Source organism: Balaenoptera musculus, chromosome 15 (assembly GCF_009873245.2).
Source record: "Balaenoptera musculus isolate JJ_BM4_2016_0621 chromosome 15, mBalMus1.pri.v3, whole genome shotgun sequence".
Classification (NCBI taxonomy): domain Eukaryota; kingdom Metazoa; phylum Chordata; class Mammalia; order Artiodactyla; family Balaenopteridae; genus Balaenoptera; species Balaenoptera musculus.
In genome coordinates, this window is record NC_045799.1 from 83,607,093 (window position 1) to 83,629,284 (window position 22,192).

The 22,192-nt window shown below is 45.3% G+C and overlaps 1 protein-coding gene across 2 annotated transcripts; it reads right to left on the reverse strand.

Annotated features, from left to right (window-relative positions):
* Positions 1–1,981: 1,981 nt before the first annotated feature.
* LOC118881445 (small integral membrane protein 10-like protein 2A) lies at positions 1,982–21,934 on the reverse strand. Of its 2 annotated transcripts, XR_005016529.1 has the most exons (3): positions 21,650–21,934; positions 7,394–7,550; positions 1,982–5,014 (listed from the first exon to the last, which is right to left on the reverse strand). XR_005016529.1 is itself a non-coding variant. In XM_036826383.1 (2 exons), the coding sequence occupies exons 1-2, from the start codon at positions 21,833–21,835 to the stop codon at positions 4,994–4,996; spliced, it is 207 nt and encodes a 68-aa protein (XP_036682278.1). In that variant the 5' UTR covers positions 21,836–21,928; the 3' UTR covers positions 1,982–4,993. The 2 variants fall into 2 exon arrangements, 1 of the variants encoding a protein (XP_036682278.1); XM_036826383.1 differs by lacking the exon at positions 7,394–7,550 and having other exon boundaries at positions 21,650–21,928.
* Positions 21,935–22,192: the final 258 nt, after the last annotated feature.

The following is a 22,192-nucleotide window of genomic DNA, read 5'->3' on the forward strand; positions in this document are numbered from 1 at the left end:
CTTAAGTCAAAGGAGCACAGAGACTTGCTGCTTTCTCCAAGTCGTCTTAGATAAGTAGCAGTGGCAGAGTGCTTGTAATCTTAAAAATAATAGAAGACAAGCTTTAAGAGCTAGAAAACTGAGCCTGTTTCCAATCTTGAAGCAAACTACTTGTTTCTGATAGAAACAGAACACTTAGTAGGTAGATGGGGAAGGGAAAACAGGTTAAGCCCACTTCCTTAAAAAAACTAAAAGCATTGGGATTTCCCTGGTGGCGCAGTGGTTAAGAATCCGCCTGCCAATGCAGGGGACACGGGTTCGAGCCCTGGTCCGGGAAGATCCCACATGCTGCAGAGCAACTAAGCCCATGAGCCACAACTACTGAGCCTGTGCTCTAGAGCCCATGAGCCACAACTACTGAGCCCGCGTGCCTAAAGCCCGTACTCCGCAAGAGAAGCCACCGCAATGAGAAGTCCGTGCACCGCAACGAAGAGTAGCCCCCGCTCACCACAACTAGAGAAAGCCCATGCGCAGCAATGAAGACCCAATGCAGCCAAAAATAAACTAATTAATTAATTAAAAAAACAAAAAACAAAAAACTAAAAGCATTAAAGTTAACTGGAGAATTCCACTCTAATACTGTGGTGAGGCACAGCTCCCCTATAAAAATTCCTTGTGTCATGTACCTAAACAATTTAAAAAATGAACTGTAAAGAATCTTCTCAAAATACAGGCAGAGCAGAACTGCAGTCATGCCTGCTCCTACTCCTTAAACAAACCGCTGTTTACCAGAAGTAACCAGCCCTCAAAGATGCCTCACACCCAATGGCACACGCTAGAAAGATGAGGTGTGTGTCTGATCCGGCGGGGCAGCCTCACACCCTCCCAACTCAACCCGCAACACTTCAGTTAAAACATCTTGGTACGCCTCTATAAAGGAAGATCATTTGTTTCAGGATAAAGGAAACTTTATCCTACGAAGATGACCTTTCCTAAGCAGTCAGGCCCTTTGCAAACAATATTCTCTAATCAAATTTCAGCTGTGCATATATACAGCTCAAGGGATAGTTTGCGGAGTTTGAAGTGCAAATAAAAGTGAACAGATGCTGTTTTTTTAAAATAAATTTATTTTCGGCTGCATTGGGTCTTTGTTGCTGCACGCGGGCTTTTTCTCTAGTTGCGGCGAATGGGGGCTACTCTTTGTTGCGGTGTGCGGGCTTCTCATTGCGGTGGCTTCCCTTTGTTGTGGAGCACGGGCTCTAGGCACGCGGGCTTCAGTAGTTGCAGCACATGGGCTTAGTTGCTCCGCGGCATGTGGGATCTTCCTGGACCAGGACTCAAACCCGTGTCCCCCACATTGGCAGGCGGATTCTTAACTACTGTGCCACCAGGCAAGTCCAGAGATGCTTTTTTTTAAATGGATCCAATTCATCCAAGTTTCCATAAAATTGGAAAAAAGAGGTAACATTTTGGAAGCAAAGGAGAGCCAAGTAGAAGCAACCATCCTGTGAAATCTTATTTAGGCCTCTAACTTCAAATGGTTACATTGAATGTACAGATTATCACTTGGATGAGGTGTGTTTCAAAGCTTCCAGCACTGGCTGGTGTTTAAAGGCCATTTCCAGCTCTGAGTTCATATGGTTTAGGAGATCCATTAATTCTATTTCTTCTCCTTGGAAAGTTTAAGAAGAATTTAAAAATTATCTATGGTAAAGTGCAAAAAGAATCTTATAGCACATTTCTTTTTTTTTTTTTTTGGCATGCCGAGAGGCTTGTGGGATCCTAGTTCCCCGACCAGAGAGTGAAACTGGGCCTTCAGCAGTGAAAGCACAGAGTCTTATCCACTGGACTGCCAGGGAAGTCCCCACATTTCTTACTCTCTGTGCAATTATAGTAAATGGTCTATATGCATTTTAGAATACACGTGCCAAGCTCCAAAATACGTCTTGCTTCCTAGCTATAAAATCAAGTCACGTAAAGAATGATCGATTTAAACGCAAGAGTTTCTTAATTTTTTATTCTCTATAGGCTTGCAACTTCATAATCACTTCAAGATCTCAACATTCATTCTAATGTTTAAAAAAAAAAAGATTTTACGATTTCCAAATAAGAATAACCGAGTCCAAGATTTTGTGCTATACACTGTTTCTAAATTTAAAGTGATTGCGCTGTTCAATCTTTAAGAACAGAATCCATAAAGGCAAAACAGAAGAAAATGCATATAAATGTCAGAACTTTTAAAACAGGCTTCCCTTAGTTTTCATTGCCAAAATGATACAACTTAAAATATTTCAAATGAGTGATCCCCTTTATAATTCAATCATGGAAACAATTTATTCAAAAGAATATCTTATTTCTCTACTAATTGCTTCAAAAATTAAAATGTTTATAGAAGGCCTTCTTTCACAGTCATGAAACTTCATACACGATAGCTATCATCACCTCTCTACCTCAGAACTTTCCACAGGAGAGGCCACCTTCAGACACAACTGGAACCAATATAGCACCAAAGGGAAAAATTTCAGCTTAGTATAAGTGTATTAAAAAATTAATGTAAAAAAAAAGTTATTGTGAGCTTTTCGACAAAGCTTTTAGAAAAAACACACCTTATTCTGATATAACCATATGAAAACACTTCAAGTTAATTTAGTTAATGCTAAGCAGGAAATTCTGTATTTGTTGTTTGCAACTGGTTGAAAATTTACAGACTTGGAATTTATAAAGCAAAATAAAAAAAAACAGTTGATGAGTCATAGAAAGTTCCATCTCAAAGTAGCAGACTGAGTTTAAAACAAAAAGGGGGGGGAGGCAGGGAGAAGGTGTTGACAAGAAAACAGTTCCCATTCTGAAACACTTAAATGTGTCATCTCGTTTCACCACCCACGGGTGACCCCTAGACGGAGTGTCCACTAACCAGGGCTTTAATCGTTCAGTCAAGTCGGTGTCCTCTTAGACCGGCTAGAGATCGTTTTTTCCACAAGGGTTCTTACTTTGGGGCTCTCTGAGCGCACCCCCCGTAACCAAGGAGCACAATACAGCATTCCGTTACATCCGGGAGGAAAGTGAGAGTTGAGTTCCAACGTAACTTGACGTAATGCTTTTCATTCTCTGCTTCCAATCTTCTAAATCAGCAAATGACTTTGTGCTAAAAGACTTGCGTATGAGGAGGGCAGCATTAATAATGAAGACAAGGGGAACCAAGACTACACACGTAAAATAAGACATTTATTATGCTAAAGAACAGGTTTTATTTTTCATTTCCCCAAAACACTAAAATAGCACACGGCATAGTAATTTAGCACACAATATAAACTGATAGATGCAATCAATAATTCCGAAAATGGTTAAGCCTTACTTTCGGACTCTTTAAAAACTTACACTCTAAAATGCCTTTTATCAAAGTGATCAACACACAACAAAAGGTGTTCTCTCAGAAAAAAATCTTAGTGTAAGAGATACCTCGACTCCTAGAAACTGGAAACCTTCTCTAAGGGAAATGCTTGATTTTTCTCTATAACTGAGCCCTGGCAGACAGGCTCAAGCTCATTATTTATTCTGAGTAACACTGCTAGGGTTCCTAGCTTGAGAAAGCGTTAACTAAAGGTAAGGTTAATATTGCAACTTTCACCGTAGGGCCTCCATTTAAATTGCATGTCAAGTGGAAGGAAAGGGATGTGAGAAAAGAAATCAGATTTTGCTCATTCTGCAAAATGCAGAAATGGTAACAGCTTACCACCAACTCAGCCTGGCTCAGAGTCAACTTTACAAATATCTATTTCCATTAGATGGTCAGAGACAGTCTAGAGAGACAGTATCTGGGACAGTAGCCCTTTAGGATGGGTGCTGAAGGTAAATTAAAAACTTTGTTAAATCTTTTGATTCTAATCTGATATTTATATAGGATATATCAATAGTCTCCTTGACACGGCTTCCCAATTCTAAGTGTCTTTCAAGCTCAATTTAAAACTCAAAAATTTCCTTCCGTATCAAGCAGCTTTCCATGAGCTTAAATTCCACTGCCTTTAAGTATGTCTGGTCATACAAACCAAAGCAGGAGCTTCATGGCTGCACCCTGTGCATCCAGACTTAATGCAAAAGAAATCATTCTAGGACAACTTTTTTAATTAATCTATTTTTATTGTTCTGCCTGTACCTTAACTATGGCATAAGAGATTTGCTAATTCAGAAGCTTGTAGAGCCAGTGACGCCAGTGTTTCCTGCAGATCATCTGAGGTACTTTTTACACGTGAAAGCATTTTCTTGTATTCTACTCTTTGCCCTGAAAACATGGGCTTTGAACGGCCAGGGAAAACACATTTTGTCTCATCTTTCACGAATACGTGGGGATGTGCGTGCAGCAGTGCAGACAGGACGGAACGCAGGCAAGAGGGTTCCGACGCAGAGTCCAGCTTCTCCAGAAAAGCACGTGGTGGTTCATCCTCAGAAATCCCCATTTCCAACCATTTTTGATGGCACGGTAGTCCTGACCCCCAAGGCTTTCCCCTGTGGCTCCGTCCTCCGTGGCTGTCAGTGGCCCTGGGCCCTCCTCCCAGCCAGTCCCTCCCCTGAGCTCCCCCGACGCCACAGGATGCCCCAGCGAAACGCTCTTCTGGGGGAGCAAAGAACAGATCCACAGCCTTGCTCTGAGCAGCTGCTGAAGCTGAATTTCTTCGTATTGGTTCTTGCAGATATGGAAGCACTCTGTTGCCATCGTGAAGCAAGAGGCTGACCTCACTCAGATCATTTTTCATTTCCAGTGATAACTCCTCATTTTGTGAATTTCCATTTACATCAACCGCAGGCTTATTCACCCTGGAAGTTATATCTGATGGGCAAGCGCTCTCCTCCTGCATTCTCTTATACAACAGTTCTCTGTACAGTAGTTTGTCCGAGTCATCGCCTGCTCCCTTCTCTTCTGCGAGGCAGGTGCTGAGAGTCCCCTTTCCGTCCCTCATGCTGTGTGTTCTCTGACACCCTGAGCCCCAGGACACGCCTGTCAGTCCACGGAAGGCCTTCAATGGATCTCAATATGAACCTGGAAAAGACCAACAAATTAAAGTGTAATAATGAAGACAGGGTCTTAAGAGAGTCCACACACAGCTATTTCCCAACAAATACAAAGATCTCTTTGACAGTCTCCGGTACCAAGGATACCTACACTGTGATAGAAAACAGGATATCAATGTACCAACCTACCAATTAGAAACCACAACAAAAAGAACAGTAGTTTACTAATGCAGTGTTTCCTAAAAATACTTAAAAATAATAAAAGTATACATTCTGAGGCTCTGCACTTTTCGTGGCAATATAGTTATTCCTGTAGGTTCGATAAAAATCTGTCCTCCTGGGGGCTTCCCTGGTGGCACAGTGGTTAAGAATCCACCTGCAAATAGGAGACACGGGTTCGATCCCTGGTCCGGGATGATCCCACACACCGTGGAGCAACTAAGCCCAAGAGCCACAACTACTGAGCCCACAGGGTGCAACTACTGAGCCCATGTGTCGCAACTACTGAAGCCCACATGCCTAGAGCCCATGCACCGCAACGAAGAGTAGCCCCACTCTCCACAACCAGAGAAAGCCTGCACGCAGCAACGAAGACCCAACACAGCCAAAAATAAATAAAATTTAAAAAAAAAATCTGTCCTCCCTTTAACCGGGATAAATTGGATGACACAATTAGGCAACCAAGGTCTTACCAAAGCGTCCTATTTGAGAATGAGTCTCAGTGACTCAGGCACAAGCCACTTTTAAGGAATCAAGGGCAACTTTACTTATGGATCCGATGTCTACAAAGCCCTCCCAGGAAAACCAGCTTGGAGGGGTCCTGGGATCCACGATTCCAGCCTCAGATCACTCGCCGGCTGGTCAGGAATCTCAGCAAATTTTGGAGCCTCCATAAGAGAAGAATTCACCCAGATTTTTATGTACCGCAGGTAAAAATATGGTGGAGAAAGCTTCTTGGGCTTAGTTCCCCACTCTCAGACTCCACATGAAAACTTCTGGACAGAAGTTGACCTGTGACTCCACCAGTTGTTCAAGAGCAAACTCGAGGTGGCCCATGCAGTCACTGATCCTGAGGCACCTACACACCTACTGAGACCAGCCTTTTTTCTGTGACCAAGAATAATCTTTCTGTGACATTATGCTCCAAATGGGGAAGATGTAGGAAAAACTGTGAAAGGCTTTGAAATGGACCCAAAAAACAACATTACCGGGTGTGCTGTCTAGTGCATCCTCTGCGTTATCTAATTTAACAGGGCTCCACAACTTTCTCTTTGATGCTTCACAGCTCTAAGTTGTAGAAAACTTAAGAGGAAGGCAAGTGATTTCCTGTCCAAAGAAATGGAAATTAATATTGTCCAGAGGAATGCAACGGATTACTGCCCTATGCATATTGACCAGTTTTACATCTATTTGTAAATTCACTTTAGCATTCCTGATTATATGTATGTGTTTTGTCTAAATTCTGCTTTACACTGATTATAACATCTTACTAGTTCCCTCCTTAACTGATGACTTTTAAAAAGTGTCTGACACATGTTCCTTTAAAAAGAAGCATACCTCGAGAGAACATCGATAAATGTTTCAACTTAAAAAATACATACTTTGCATTCAGTAATTTTTCTAAGAGGCTAGCCTAAGGAACAGCAAGCTAACTAAAACGTAGTAACTCTTTTTGGAAGGAGGAGGGATGGAAATGTGGGTTCAGGTAGAAGACAGCTGCGTCTGACTCTTCTTCCACAGTAAGACAAAGACTAACTCAAAAAATGAAAAGTTAAGAAGCAACACTACGAGCGTGCAATTTACAGACAGAGAAGTAAACACTAAGAGAACCAGCTGTAGCTGCAAGCGGTCGGCTGGATGGAGAAATGGGAGACAGGAAACTGCTGTTTCCCTTAACTAATCTCGTGGCACCAGGAGACTCATTAAGCTTTATGACTGTGTAAGTTTTTTAAAATTTAAAGAGAGTATACTGGGAAGAAAACACAGAAGGTAAGTATTATTGGAGGCTGAGGGAGAAAGCAAAGAGGGCTAAGCCATGGGGCTGCGGAGCCACTGAGGAGCAGGGGCCGACAGTGAGAGGCCCCGGCCACCGTCCTAAGGAGCTGGGCTTCATCCAGCAGGTGATGGAGGGCCACTGAGGAATTTTCAGCCAGGAAACGCTGGCTAGATTTGCTTTCTAGATTAATTTCTCCTGCTGCAGTGTGGTGGCTAGACTGGAAAGGAATCACCTTAAACAGACCAATTAGGAGGCTATTCTAATACTGCAGGGGAAAAAGCCTGTGAGAGTAAAGAGGAGAGAGAAACTGAAGAATCTTTTTTAAGTTGGTGACTGACTAGGTGTAGAAGAAGGTGAGATGCCCCGCAGGTTTCTTGACTTTCAGATCTGGGTAGTGAAGGTGTTACTAACCGCAAAGGGGGAGGAGAGCAGGTCTGGAAGGCAGGGAAGGTGCTCAGACTGGGCAGCAGAGTTGGGCTGCGGGGCTCTGGCGAGCAGGTGGGTCAGTAAATCCTTCACCTCAAGAGAGACGTCAGAGCTGCGGACCTGGACTCAGAAGTCGCCAGCTCTGGGGAGGCAGATAAAATGACGGCCCGGTATAACAGGTCAAGAGAGAAGACAGAGGTACAGAAGGCAGGGGTCTCCAGGATCTAAAGACCAGACGGGCGAGGGGCCCACCAAAGCCACTAAGGAGGGAGACTCAAAGCGCCTCGGGAAAACCCAGGGTCGCGGACACCCATTGCACTGAGTGAGTGCTTCAATAAGAGGGCGGTTACATACGTTTCCTGCACAAACGACTAAGTTAGCGTCAGGTAAACTCTGAAGAGCTCTTCACTCACTCCACTAGGCCAGCGGCTGTTAAAGTGGGGTGCCCCCAACTCAAGGAGCATGGGAGAAAATATCAGAACATCCTTGCCTAGTTCATTTTTACCTTGTTCCCCTTGTAACTTTTTCTATGTTTTATAATATATACCATATTTTGGTAGAGCAAAATACATAGTTTATAAAAATAGTATATATACACTTATTTATACCGTGGAGATATACATATCTCCACAGGGCATGCTCAAAACTTTTTATCTGTACAAGTGTGACCATTATTCCATATAACAACTGATACAAATATATTTGAGCAGTATGAAGCCATATGCAAACATAAGGTGCAATTCTTTTTTTTAAATTGAGATATAACTGACATAAAATGTATTAATTTCAGGTGTACAACACAGTAAGCCGATATTTGTATATATTGCAAAATGATCACCACAACAAGTCAACATCCATCACCACACATAGTTACACTTGTACTTTTAAGAGGTGCAATTCCGGCTACAAATCAAAACAAACACTTTCAAAGTTCACCAAGTCAAACCTAATTAACTTCTCTTGACAGTTCTCTCAAATTAACTCCCCAAAGCATGTTATTTTAAACCTTACATCTATTTTACTGATCTGTAATGTACTAAGAATGAACATTTTCCTGAAATGGAAGCATTCCTAAATATATTTTTAATACATATTAGAATAGGTTTAAAAAAAAATTCTTAAGAAAAACAGGTCACTTAATGTGGGCCAACTCTCAGGAAAATTAGTTTCTAACTACTTTTATTATGTCCTTGTATGAGGACTTAGTACCATTCAGAAAGATGAAGTGTTGCCAGAATTGTGTTAAAATATTTTGAATAAGATACTATTAATGTAAGCATACATTCAATAATGATAATCACGTATTTAATAATGATAGAATAAACTGCTTACTGAAGATCTCCTAGCTCTTTAGTAAATGCAGTAATAAACTATGTATTCAATTATCTTAACAAAAATACTTCAGTAGGTCAGTAAAACATTCTGGCTCTAAGCCCTCAACCAGCCACCTCTTTTGATATTAGACAGTTATACACATTACTTATATTTTGAGAGCCAGAAATAATTTTCAAGTAATTTCCAAACATGCAGTCATCTGTGAAATATTTTTTGTGGTTTATTCTCACTATACTTTTGAATACATACATATTGGCACACTATATCATACCAAATAAAATACGCACAATTATATAACTAACCATCCTCGGCCCCAGCTCTTTCATCATTTCCCACCCCTCAAGGCCCATGTTAAGTCTACAAAATAATAAGCAGCATAAATTACGGCAAACCATATCCACAAAATGAACATATCCACAAAAACTGACACACCCCCTCCCTGCCCCAGAATGAGGGAAGTCTATTCTGAAATTCAAGACAGTACGATTCAGGAAAAACAAAGTGCGGGACTGGGAGTAAATCCTGAACTTAACCTCTGTACCTCCCCGACGGGTGCCTCCCCCTGCCCCTCAAAGAATGACACAGGTCGAAAATGGAACCACAGAGGCCAGAGGGGGTGAGGTGTGCAGGGAGACGAGGTTCCCTGGTGTGTCCACGATCCTCGGGGCGGACAGGAGCAGTCTCTCCCACCAGAGTCCCCACCTGTGGAGGCAGCTGACCTGCTGCGCGACAATAGGCCTGACCCAGTTAGGCAGCTGTGCCCTCTTGGACGGCCGACACCTTACCTTCCCTAACCTGAGCTATTAATGGCCTCAGGGACGTGATGGGCTGGATACCATTGCTCTGGAAACTAAAAATATCCCAGCCTCTGTGCTCCCGAAAGCCAGCTGGCAAGGCTATTCCCAAAGCGGGCCGGCGTGGGGCTGGGGGCGCGGACACAGCTAATCGAGCAGGGGCTGCCCGGCCAGGTTAGACAACAATGGGCTTGAAGGGGGTCCTGCCTGGTGACAGCTCACAAACGCGCTCCAAGGCCACCTGGCTTCACGGCCTTTTTTTTTAAATTGAAGTATAGCTGATTTACAATATTATATTAATTTCAGGTGTACAGCATATTGATTCAGTATTTTTACAGATGATACTCCATTAAGAGTTATTACAAGATGATGGCTATACAATATATCCTTGTTGCTTATCTTCTGATACATCATTTGTATTTGTTAATCCCATACCCCTAATTTTTTTTTTTTTTAATTTTTTTTTTTTTTTTTAACTTTGGGTTTATTTATTTATTTATTTTTATGGCTGTGTTGGGTCTTTGTTTCTGTGCGAGGGCTTTCTCCAGTTGCGGCAAGTGAGGGCCACTCTTCATCGCGGTGCGCGGGCCTCTCACTATCGCGGCCTCTCTTGTTGCGGAGCACAGGCTCCAGACGCGCAGGCTCAGTAATTGTGGCTCACGGGCCCAGTTGCTCCGCGGCATGTGGGATCTTCCCAGACCAGGGCTCGAACCCGTATTCTCTGCATTGGCAGGCAGATTCCCAACCACTGCGCCACCAGGGAAGCCCCCATACCCCTAATTTGCACCCCCCCCCTTGGTAACCACCAGTTTGTTTTCTGTATGTGAGTCGGTCTCTGCTTTGCATGTACATTCATTTGTGTTATGTTTAGGTCCCACATATGAGTGATACCACACACTCACAGCTCTCAGAGGTGAGCGTTAGCAGACCTGACCATCGCCGAGCTCAGCACTTGAACATCAGTCTGAGGAGGCAGCTGATACACACAAGCTGAGCAACAAACTGCTCAAGTTGCTACACAGTTTAGAGGATGAGAAATAGGAAGGGCTGGGTCATCTCTGCGTTACACTGAATCATAAGCACAGGAAGCAGACCACAGGCACCGACTTCCTGCTGCAAACCACTGAGCGCGTCCAAATCACACCTGTGCTCTAAGCTGGCTGTGCGGCTCCTGTGGGCCAGTACCCTGTCCCCTGCTTCGGTCACCCAGAGGCTCAAAGGTGAGCTCACACGTCCGAGGGCCGAGAGGCGAGAAGGATGGCTGAGCTAGGCTGTGTCCTCTTTCCTCAGGATGTGTGAGGACTCTTCATGTGAAAGCACCCAGCCTGTTCTCTGACCAGCAGCCTGTGGCATCCAAGAAACAGTTGCTATTAGTACCATTATCAGCAAGAGCATTAGAGGGAACCAGTGACAAAACGCTGCTGAGGGGGTCTGTAAAGCAGAGGACAGAGAAGTGACCACTGGATGGCAACACGGAAGTGGCCTAAGCACGGACCAGCACATTGCAGTGGGGGACAAAGGCCGAGGCCCAGGCTGGAGTGGCCACAGGGGACGGGGAGCAACCAGAGGGACCCCGCCTGGCCAGAGAGAACACACAGTGCAGCACCTCCGTGGAGGGCAAGTTGGCAATGACTTTAAAAATTACTTACAAATGAGTATAACCTTTCCTTTGGGATTCTACAGCTATGATTTTTTGCTACAGATTCAATCAGCGAGCGTTCACGGAGCCCCTAAGCCAGGCATTGTTCTAGGCGCTGGTATCAGGACAGTGCACCAAGCAGACAAAAAGGGCTCTGTCTTCTCGAAACTTGCTTTCTCGTGAACGTACGCACAAGGACAAGAATGTCACACACACGAGGTTTCTCTCGGCAGTGCTGTTCAGAGAACAGTCAGTTTGGATCAACGTCACACACCATATACCAGGATAAACTCCAACACTCTACATTTAAAAGTAAAACATGGTATAATAGTACCAGAATAAATAACAGGTGAATTCCTTATATCTTTAGCATTGGAAAGGCCTTTCTAACTATGACAAAACCCAAAAGTCAGAAAAGATTGTTAAATTTGATTACGTAAACTTCAGTATGGCAAAACACACTATAAGCAAAGTCAAAAATATACTAACTGGAAAAAAATTTCAACTCTTATCACAGACAACTGATAAGGTGTCTGATAAGTTGGTGGGTTTCTTGGTGGCTCCAAGAAACCCACCAACAACCCACCAGAAAAATGGGTAAAGAACATGTATAGTTCACACACAAAGAGATGCTAATGAGCTTTTCTCTCACACCACCTCTGCCTTTAAGGCTGGCAAGCCTGTTGGCTCAAACACCGAGATACACCCACAGTGCAGCCTCCTCCCATCACCTCCCCTGCTGCGCCCTGAGAAACCACCAGCATCCTCTCCGGTTCATCTAAGGGTCTCCCTGCTTCCACCCTCCACTCTTACCGTGAAGTAAGAGTGATCTCTTTGAAATGGCTGAATGCAGAGTTACTATATGACTCAGCAATTCCACCCCTAGGTACATAAACAAGAGAAATGAAAACACATGCCCACACAACACCTATACAAGCACACCTCGCTTTATTACATTTTGCAGTGTTTTTTACAAACTGAAGGTTTATGGCAACCCTGCATTGAGCAAGTCTATTGGCGCCATTTTTCCAACAGCATTTGCTCACTTCGTATCTGCACATTTTGGTAATTGCGGCAATACTTCAAACTTTTTCATTGCTATTATATTTGTAATGGTTGTCTGTGATCAGTGACCTCTGATGTTACTACGGCAAAAATGATGACGACTCACTGGAGGCTCAGATGATGGTTAGCACTTTTTGGCAATCAAGTATTTTTTAATTAAGGTATGTCCATTTCTTAGACATAATGCTATTGCACATTTAATAGACTACCGTATAGTGTAAACATAACTTTTATATGCACTGGGAAACCAAAAAGTTCACGTGACTCGCTTTAGCACGATAACCGCTTTATTGCAGTGGTCTGGAACCGAACCCACAATACCTAAGGTGTGCCTGTAGAATGTGCACGTACTCATAACGGCCAAAAAGTGAAAAACATCCAAAAGTTGAAAAAACAACTGACGGACATAAAAGACAAGACTAAGGAAATTACAGATTGGATGAGACTAAGGCATGGCAACTAAATGCACTGTGGGGTCCAGGGACAGAAAAAAATTCACTGGTGGAAAAAACTGGTGAAATCCAAATAGTATTACACCAACATTAACTTCTTAGTTCTGATGCCTGTACTCTGGCCAAGTAAGATGTCAACATTAGAGGAAGCTGGGGGAAGGGTCTATGGGAACTCTCTGCACTGATCTGCAACCTCTGTAAGTCAAATTACTTCAAAGTAAAAACTAAGCAACAAACCAAAAAAGTGATCTGTTCTGTCTGAGATTTATTTAAAATACTCTGGTGTGGGGTGATTAGATGGACACAGTGCAGGACTGGGGAGAAGAGATAAAACAGGATTAGCAAAGAGTTGATCCTTACTGAAAAGAAGTGATGGATACATGGGGTTCATTATACTACAGGTGGCCCTCCATATCTGCAAGTTCCGCATCTGAGGATTCAACCAAGAGGAAATAGAAAAAAACAGAATTTTTTTTTGGGGGGGGGGGGGAATTTCCAGAAAGTTCCAAAAAGTAAAACTTGAATTTGCTGTGTGCTAACAACTATTTACATAGCACTTACGTTGTGTTTACAACTACTTACATAGCATTTAAATTGTATTAGGTATTAAAAGTAATCTAGAGATGATTTAAAGTATAAGGGAGGATACACACAGGTTACATGCAAATACTACACGGTTTTATACAAGGGATGTGAGCATCCGTGGATTTTGGTATCCCCAGGGGTCCTGAAACCAACCCCTTGCAGGTACCAAGGGACATCTGTCCTCCACTTGTGTATATTTGAATATTCCCATAATAAAGGTTTTTTAAAAATATGATCTTTAGAGAATTCCATGGCGGTCCAGTGGTTGGGCCTCGGTGCTTTCACTGCTGGGGCTTGGGTTCAATCCCTGGTTGGCAAACTAAGATTCCACAAACCATGCTGTGCAGGGAAAAAAAAAAAAAAAGATCCTTAAAAGAAAAAATAAACCTTTTTTTTAAAAAAGAAAAAAAAAATGATCCTTTATGAAAGCAAATCAGATTAGGTCACATCTCAGTGAAATGTTTCCCATTTCACTCAGAGTAAGCTAAAATCCTTAAAAATGTACAAGCCACTGGACCCTGGCCACACCCCCAAGTTTGTTACTGTGATCATACAACAACAAAATTAAGAATAGGCTCTTAGAAACTTCTATGGCAACTTAACACTGCCACAACAACCAACAGCATAATCACTTTTCTAGTACTTTTTTAAAAACTGCAGTAAAATATACATAAAATCTACCATCCATCACCACCACACATCTCCAGAACTTTTTCATCATTCCAAACTAGAACTGTTTCCATTAAACAATTCCCATTCCCCCTCCTCCAGCCCCTGGCAACCACCTTCTACATTCTGTCTCTATGAATAGTGTCCCTAAGGTTCATCAAGCTGTAGCAGGTATCAGAACTTTATTCCTGGGACTTCCCTGGTGGTCCAGTGGTTAAGACTCCTCGCTTCCACTGCAGGGGGCACAGGTTCGACCACTGGTCAGGGAACTAAGATCCTGCAAGCTGCACGGCACAGCCAAAAAAGAACTTTATTCCTTTTCAAAGATGTATAATTTTGCATTTAAAGTATAAAACATTCTGTTTATCCACTCATCTGTTGATGGACACTTGGATTGTATCTACTTTTTATTTTATTTTTTATTTATTTATTTTTGCCTGTGTTGGGTCTTCGCTGCTGCACATGGGCACCTCTCTAGTTGTGGCGAGCGGGGGCTACTCTTCACCGCGGTGCGCGGGCCTCTCACCACCGTGGCTTCTCCTGTTGTGGAGCATGGGCTCTAGGCATGCGGGCTTCAGCACCCGTGGCTTGCGGGCTCTAGAGTACAGGCTCAGTAGTTGTGGCGCACGAACTTAGTTGCTCTGCGGCATGCGGGATCTTCCCGGACCAGGGCTCGAACCCGTGTCCCCTGCACTGGCAGGCGGATTCTCAACCACTGCGCCACCAGGGAAGCTCCTGTATCTACTTTTTGACTGTTGTCCATAGTGCTGCTATGAACACTGGAGCACAAGTGCCTGAGCCCCTGTTTTCAAATCTTTGGGGTATACACCTACCAGTGAACTTGCTGAATCATACAATGATTCTATGTTTAACTTTCTGAGGACTTGCCAAACTGTTTTCCATAGCAACTGCACCATTTTACATTCCCACCAACAGTGCACAAGGGTTTTAATCTCCACATCCTCACAGTTCTTTCCCTCCCCCTCACCCCATAATAGCCAACCTAACGGGTGTGAAGTAGCATCTCGTTGTGGCTTTGATTTGCAGTTCCCTGATTCTTCTCTCCTAGCACTGGGTTTTATTACCACCCTGGCAGAGGAGAGGCATCCTAGGGGCAGTGCCAGGCCAGGCGAGGGCTGGGCAGGGGGAGTGTTTCTCAGCCTGTGTGGCTGGGCTCAGATCTGGAACTGGAGCAGTTAGTGAGGGCTCTTGGAGACTAAGCCTGGCGTGAAGGTCCCTGGGTCTGGGTGGGGAGAGTCTGTCAGTGAGAAACGAGTGGTCACTCACCCTTCAGGTCCATGAGTGTCCCTGGAGCGGGATGGGGAGAGATGGGAGGAGCCGAGTCTCAGGGAGAGAAGTTGACCCGGGTGGGTCTGTGAGAGCCCAGAGGCAGGGGGACACTGTGTCCACATCCTGCAGGGCTGGTATGGGGAGAGGAGCCTGGCCACCAGGGCCCCTCCTCTGGACATCCCATGGGGCCACAAGGCTGAAGTGGGCAAGCTGGGGCTCAGAGGTCATCATAATGATGGGTCAGAGCCTCACCATAGTTGGTGGACTGGCTGTCCACAAACATGTTCCAATTGCCCATCTTTTCCTGGGTTTACTTGCCATTGATATATCTTCTTTGGAGAAATGTCTATTCAAGTCCTTTGCCAATTTTTGGATTGGGTTTTTCGCTGTTGTTGAGTTGTAAGAGTTCTTTACATATTTTGGACATTAATCCTTATCAGATATATGGTTTGCAAATACAGGTGACGCTTGAACAACTTGGGGGCTAGGGACATTGACCCTCCGCACAGTCGAAAATCTGAGTACAACTTTACAGCAACCCTTCCTATACGTGGTTCCTCCGTCTTTGCAGTTCCACATCTGAAGATTCAACCAACCTCAGATCACGTAGTGTTAGTATATACTACTGAAAAAATTGTGCGTGTTAGTGGACCTGCATGGTTCAAACCTGTGTTCTTCAAGGGTCAACTATACTTTCTCCCATTCTGTGAGTTGCCTCTTTCTCTTGATAGTATCCTTTGATACACCAATGTCTAATATTCACAAAGTGCAGTTTATCTTTTTCTTTTGTTGCCTGTGCTTTTGGCAAGAAATCATTGCCAAATTCAGTATCATGAAGATTTTCCCCTACATTCTAAGAGTTTTATAGTTTTAGTTCTTATGTTTAAAAGCAATTCATTTCTATTGGATCTTACAAACCTATCAGGAGGTGCTACGGTCTGAATGTTTGTAACCTCCCAAAATTCATATGCTGAACCCCTAACCTCCAAAGATGGTATTAGGAGGTGAGTGAGATTAATTTTTTTTTAATTTATTTTTGGCTGCGTTGGCTCCTTGTCACTGCACGCGAGCTTTCTCTAGTTGGCGGCGAGTGGGGGCTACTCTTCGTTGCAGTGTGCGGGCTTCTCATTGCGGTGGCTTCTCTTGTTGCAGAGCACGGGCTCTAGGCACGCAGGCTTCAGTAGTTGTGGCGCACGGGCTTAGTTGCTCCACGGCCATGTGGGATCTTCCCGGACCAGGGCTCAAACCCGTGTCCCCTGCATTGGCAGGCGGATTCTTAATCACTGTGCCACCAGGGAAGCCCCAAATAATGTTCTTATAAAGAGATGCCACAGAGATCCCTAGCCCCTTCTACCATGCGAGGACACAGCAAGAAGGCACTGGCTACGAACCAGGAGGGCCCTCAAGAGAGCTTCACCATACTGGTGCCTTGATCTTGGACTTCTCGGCCTCCAGAACTGCGAGAAATTAATGTTTGTTGTTTACAAGCCATGCAGTCTGTGGAGGTGAAGAAACACTGGCCCTTCTGCACAGATCACGTGAGGAGGAATGCCCAGGCTCTCTCCTGAGTTAGGGCTGCCTCCTGTCCTGGAATGCTTCTCCCTGCTCTAGGTATTGACAAGTGTATTTATGAAAAATTTTTTAAATGTGGTACTACTTAGATGGGTTTTAAACTTGCTTTTTTCTTCACTGTATATTTATTTGGTGGATACCTTTTAGCATTAGTACATATAGACCTAATTCATATACTTTAACATCTGCTTGAACCATTATGTGAGAATTTATTTCTAAGACTTTTTAAAAACTTGAGTCAAGGATACAGGTGTTCATTGTACTATTCTTTCGAATTTTATGCAGGTTAAAAAATTTTCAAAATCTACTTTAACCTATCTTTATAGGTGGAACTTTTTTCAGAAGGTTATGAAAAACCATGATTATGAATTCCCTTGAAAGATAGGAAAGATTCCATGGTATTTTTTTTTAATTTATTTATTTATTTATTTATTTATTTATTTATTTATTTTTAATTTATGGCTATGTTGGGTCTTCGTTTCTGTGCGAGGGCTTTCTCTAGTTGTGGCAAGTGGGAGCCACTCTTCATCGCTGTGCGCGGGCCTCTCACTATCGCGGCCTCTCTTGTTGCGGAGCACAGGCTCCAGACACGCAGGCTCAGTAATTGTGGCTCACGGGCCCAGCTGCTCCGCAGCATGTGGGATCTTCCCAGACCAGGGCTCGAACTCGTGTCCCCTGCATTAGCAGGCAGATTCTCAACCACTGCGCCACCAGGGAAGCCCTCCATGGTATTTTTATGTGTCCTACGTTTGGAATTTTCCATCTCAAAGTATATAGCTGTTCAATATCCCAGAAGCCAGAACAAACTCCTACGTTTAACTGAGCTCATGCTTTTGACTTTGCCTCTTAAGCTTTTATGATGTTCCGTAATAGTCTATAATTTCCTCCAACTTTCTTCCAGGAGCTTGATGTAGATCAAGCAACAAAATAAAACTCATTTCAAGCTGCAGTCGACCCTTGGAACAGGGCCTTGGAATCTTTACTACTTTTTGAAACTGTCTGGCCATAAGATGATTTCTATCAGTCAAGGCCAACGTCCTGGCAGTCCAAGGCACACGAGCCTCTCAGTCTCAGCCTCTGGCCACCTCCCCCTGCCCTGGGACACGCAGAGCTCTCGCACGGGCTGCAAGGCTTCTCTGCATGAAACCAAACACTCTGCTAAGCCAGGCATCTCCGTGGCTAAAGCCCTCATCCCCTTCAAGTTCTGCTCACCACTGAGGCCCACTCTGAATGCTCTATTTAGAACAGCACCCAGCTTCCCCAGCCCTGCGTGCATTCCTCAACTCTTTTTACCTGGTTGGAAGGAATGAACATAGATTTTCAAGTGATAGGTGAACACTGAAACCTATGGAGCTATGGATCTAGAAAGTCCTTCGGAGAGAGGAGACTGAAGAAGAGCAGTTAGAAACAAAACAGGGAGACGGGCCGCAGAGGACGGGCCAAGAGAGGTTCTCAGCCTGGCCGGCTCGGCGTCAGGCTGTGGGGCTGACTGCTCAGAAAGCCAAGGCCACAGCTTGGTCTGACAACTATCCCTCACCTTCATAATGTCATCTTCTCCAGCTGTTCTCTTTCAGGCCTCTTCTTTTAATGGTTACGCGAATCTAGGTGACCTGGGGCTAAGATACTTGATTCTTTCCACAGGCAAGTAACTGAAACGTTGTAGGCATAACTTGTTCAATTATAGCAGGTTCTCAGTGCACTTTTTTTCATCTTCCTTTTATTACATTTAGTATTGGGTACGGATTCTCATTTTTTTCACTGCCTTGTATTTCAGATTATATATAAATAAGTAGGAAGCTAATGACTCTAGGAGATTAAGCCTTGCTTGCAAACAGTATTTTTAAATCATAGCCCTTCTCAGTTTACAAAGCCCCTTTGCATCTATTTTCTCATTTAATCACTCTCAAATTGAAGAAGAGGTATCAATCTCCTTAAAATGCCTGGCTACCCTACTGACAGATGGTTTGGGGGTCCTGAGTAAACATGTGGGACACAGAATCCTTTATTCCTTATTACTCACAAAACAGCCTCCAGCACCCCTGCAAGGAAGAGGATGGACAGAGTGTCCTGAGTAAGCATGTGGCCGTGAGTTGGCCTGTCCCCTTACTCCTGTGCCTTATTTCCTGTTGCACTTCTCTTTACCAGAGGCCAGAATCATTAAACCTTCAAGTCAGGTAAGTTAATGATCTTCCACCAATGAACAGAAACTCTAAACCTGCAGGGGAGTTTAAAGCAGCAGATGGAAATATTACAGTAAAGAGACACCCCGACTCCCACCCTGCCCCCCTCAGCATACGACAGGCTGCCGCTGCACTTGATCCAAGCCCAAGATCTCACCTAAAATCCTCACGTAGTTCTCAGACAGCCCTCCCCCAAGGTACCCGGCGACCACCTTGTCTGGGCCTCCCCACCTCCCACTCACCCCTGAACTGACCAACAAAGCCCACACTCTACAGCCAGAGCATCCCGATTCCCCAGTTCCCCATCCCTGGACGATGACCTGACATCAGGCCCACCAAGTCATCCATTAGCCTGGTGTACCCAGCTCTCCCTACTGCCCACGCCACTCCTCACAGAGCCAACTTTCCGCCTCCAAAATGCACTTACCCTCAATCATCGCAGTGCAAACTCCTTGTTATGAAATCTGTATTTGAACAACCTTTCCAGAGATTACCCTGCCTTAACAAGCAACTGAGAGATTTGGAAACCCTCATCATCATAATAGAAATGGACTCCTCCACTCCTTATTGATATGAAACAAACAAGCCTTCAGCACTCTTGCAGTAAAGAGAGACGCTGCAAGATCATACCTATTTGGTGACCCCAGAAGACCCCTCTGAAAGGAGAACCCAGGTGTGAGAATATATCCGCATTCAAAGAGCCAGGGAAGAGCACCGAGGTGGAAAGAACAGCAAGTGCAAGTGCCCAGGGGCCGGAAGGGGGTTGGTGCATGCAAAGAGTAGACAGGAAAATAAGGGAAACAATAGCAAGCAAGGAACAGGCCAGGGGAGAGGTTAGAAAGGTGGACAGAAATCGGATCTGCAGGACAGAAACACGTGAACTGCATTCCACATGCAATGGGAAGCAGTTTTTGTTTTCCGTTTTTTTGTGAGGAATGACACGATCTGATTTATATTTTTAAAAGACTTCTCTAAGGGCCCTGTGGAGAAGAGATGGAGGCACCTGCAATAGTCCGGGTGAGTGATTATAGTAGCTTGGACTAGGGGAGTGGTCATAAATAGCTAAGTGAGCATATGAGAAAGCTGATTTTTTTTTTTTTTAATGGTACAAAACTGGGTATTTTCAACATTACGTAGGTTTTCTCTTACAGCCATTCTTGTGATTCTTACAGACGACTGCAAATTATAAATGTAACACTAGAACAAGAGTTTCCAAAGTGGAGCTTGGGGTCAAATATTTTGTTTTGCCCACAGTTTATTTTTGCTTAAGTTGATATTTAAAAATCAGGATTTCCAATTTCTCTTGTAAATTGTTATATCTGACAAACAACAGTTGGCTCGTGACAACTGGCTAGAGCACAGGCTTTCTGATTTATCCCAGTCCCCACTCCCAGCACCCTTCTTCACACATTGATACCACCTGCTGCAAAGGTATCCGAGTTTTCTACTCCTTTCGTCGGGCACCACTTAAGGATGCCGCAAGTCCCTGCTCACATAGAAGTATCTCAGTTTGGACCCTGAAATAGAGAGGCAGGTTCATCCCAACTCACCTGAACACAATTTTGATCAACAGTGGGTTTTAAGTTTTACGTGGCCTGCCAGCACCAGGGAGAGGCACCCAAAACCTGACAGTTCAAGCTTAGAGACAATTATATTCTGATACAACTAAACCAAAGGGAAAAAGGAAAACACCTGCCCCGCCCATGTCGATACCGCGCAGTCCTACGGCTCAGGCTTCCTCAGTTTGCACACCAGGGAGTAACCCCAGTACTGCCAGACTGGAAGCTCTCGATGGCCAGGGACCCATCCCGCCATCGCAGAGCCCGTGCCCGGCACACAGCAGACACTCCACTACGTGAAAACGGAATCCAAGACACGCTCAGCACTCGGCCATCTATGACACACTCGCAAAGGAATAATTCTCAATTTGATGACTTTCCATTCCACTAGAAAAAAGCATCTGGAATTTGAGGGATGTAGAAATGTCAATCATTTATAGCAAAGATGATCTCCAAGGTGCTGGGTGTGTGTGGTGTGTGTGTGTGTGTGTGTATTATTTCACACCTGAACTGTTTCGAGCCTCTGAACCTTTGCCTCTCTACCTCCTTCCACCTCGTTTTCTCTCATCACCCCCACTCCTTTCACCACCACCCACCCCCGCCAGGATAAATGAGATACCTCCAGCAGAACACTGGTTAACACTAATTCATCTCTCTTAAGTTTTAATTCTTTTCAAAGCTTCGTCAAGTTTGGGAACTAGAAAAGTCAACCATAAACGCACCCCCGACCCCCGCGCCCCAGAATTTGCAATTTTCTGGGCAAAATTTCCTCTTCAGGGCCAGGGCCTTTGGCGCCCGTGGCAGCATCCACCTGCCTGGCCGCGGACCCCACGACCCAGCCGCAGGCCCTTACCCGAGGCAGGCCGCTCCACGTCCCCACCCCGCCTCGTTTGCGGAACAGGGATAACAATAACCTCAGCGGGTTTTTCCCCCGTGGGGTTGCGGGAGAAATGCACGGCGTTTGGCATACATTCAGCATCCAGCTTGGCAGCTCCCGATGGCATCTTCATCGTCCTGGGCGAGGTGGGCCGGGCCGCGCTGGGCGGACCGGCGCTCGGGGAGGGTTGGGGGACAGGGGCCGGGCGGGCGCGGCTCACCCACCTGCAGGCGGACGTTGAGCATCATGGAAGCCACGATGTAGAGGTAGGGGAAGTTGATGCGCAAGCGCCAGGCCAGGTCGAAAAAGATGAGCAGCGTGCGGGTCAGCCCCTTGCAGAAGACCCCATAGGAGCGGGCGGCGGCCGAGCGCGACAGCCGGACAGCCAGGCCCGACAGAGCCGCCGCCATATAGACCGGCGCCCGCCGCCCGCCCGCCGCGCACCGACCGGCCGCGGACCCGGCCCTCCCGGCGCTCCGAAGCCCGCCCGCCCGCCCTCTCGGCGCCGCGACGCCTCCGGGCCTCCGCCCCGGCCGCTGGCCCGCTCTGAAGGAGCGAAGGAGGCGGCGATGAGGCGGGCGGGCGGGCGGGCCGCGGGGAAGGGAGTCCGCGGGGAGGGGAGTCAGCGCGTCACGCTCGGGGAAGCTCCTCAGCGAGCCGGGGCCAGGTCCCAGCCCGGCCGCGCAACCTGACGTCACAATGCGCGCGCCGCGCCTGCGTGCCCCGGCCCCGCCCCGAGGCTCCGCCCAGGCCCCGCCCCCGCTTAC

Bases quoted from the DNA above. Each gene is read 5' to 3' on its own strand.
- LOC118881445 (XM_036826383.1), bottom strand. From the start codon at position 21,835: ATGGCGGCGGCTCTGTCGGGCCTGGCTGTCCGGCTGTCGCGCTCGGCC. The intron at 5,015-21,649 runs GTGGGTGAGCCG...GGTCTTTTCCAG, and splicing joins TGCTCAACGTCCGCCTGCAG to GTTCATATTGAGATCCATTG.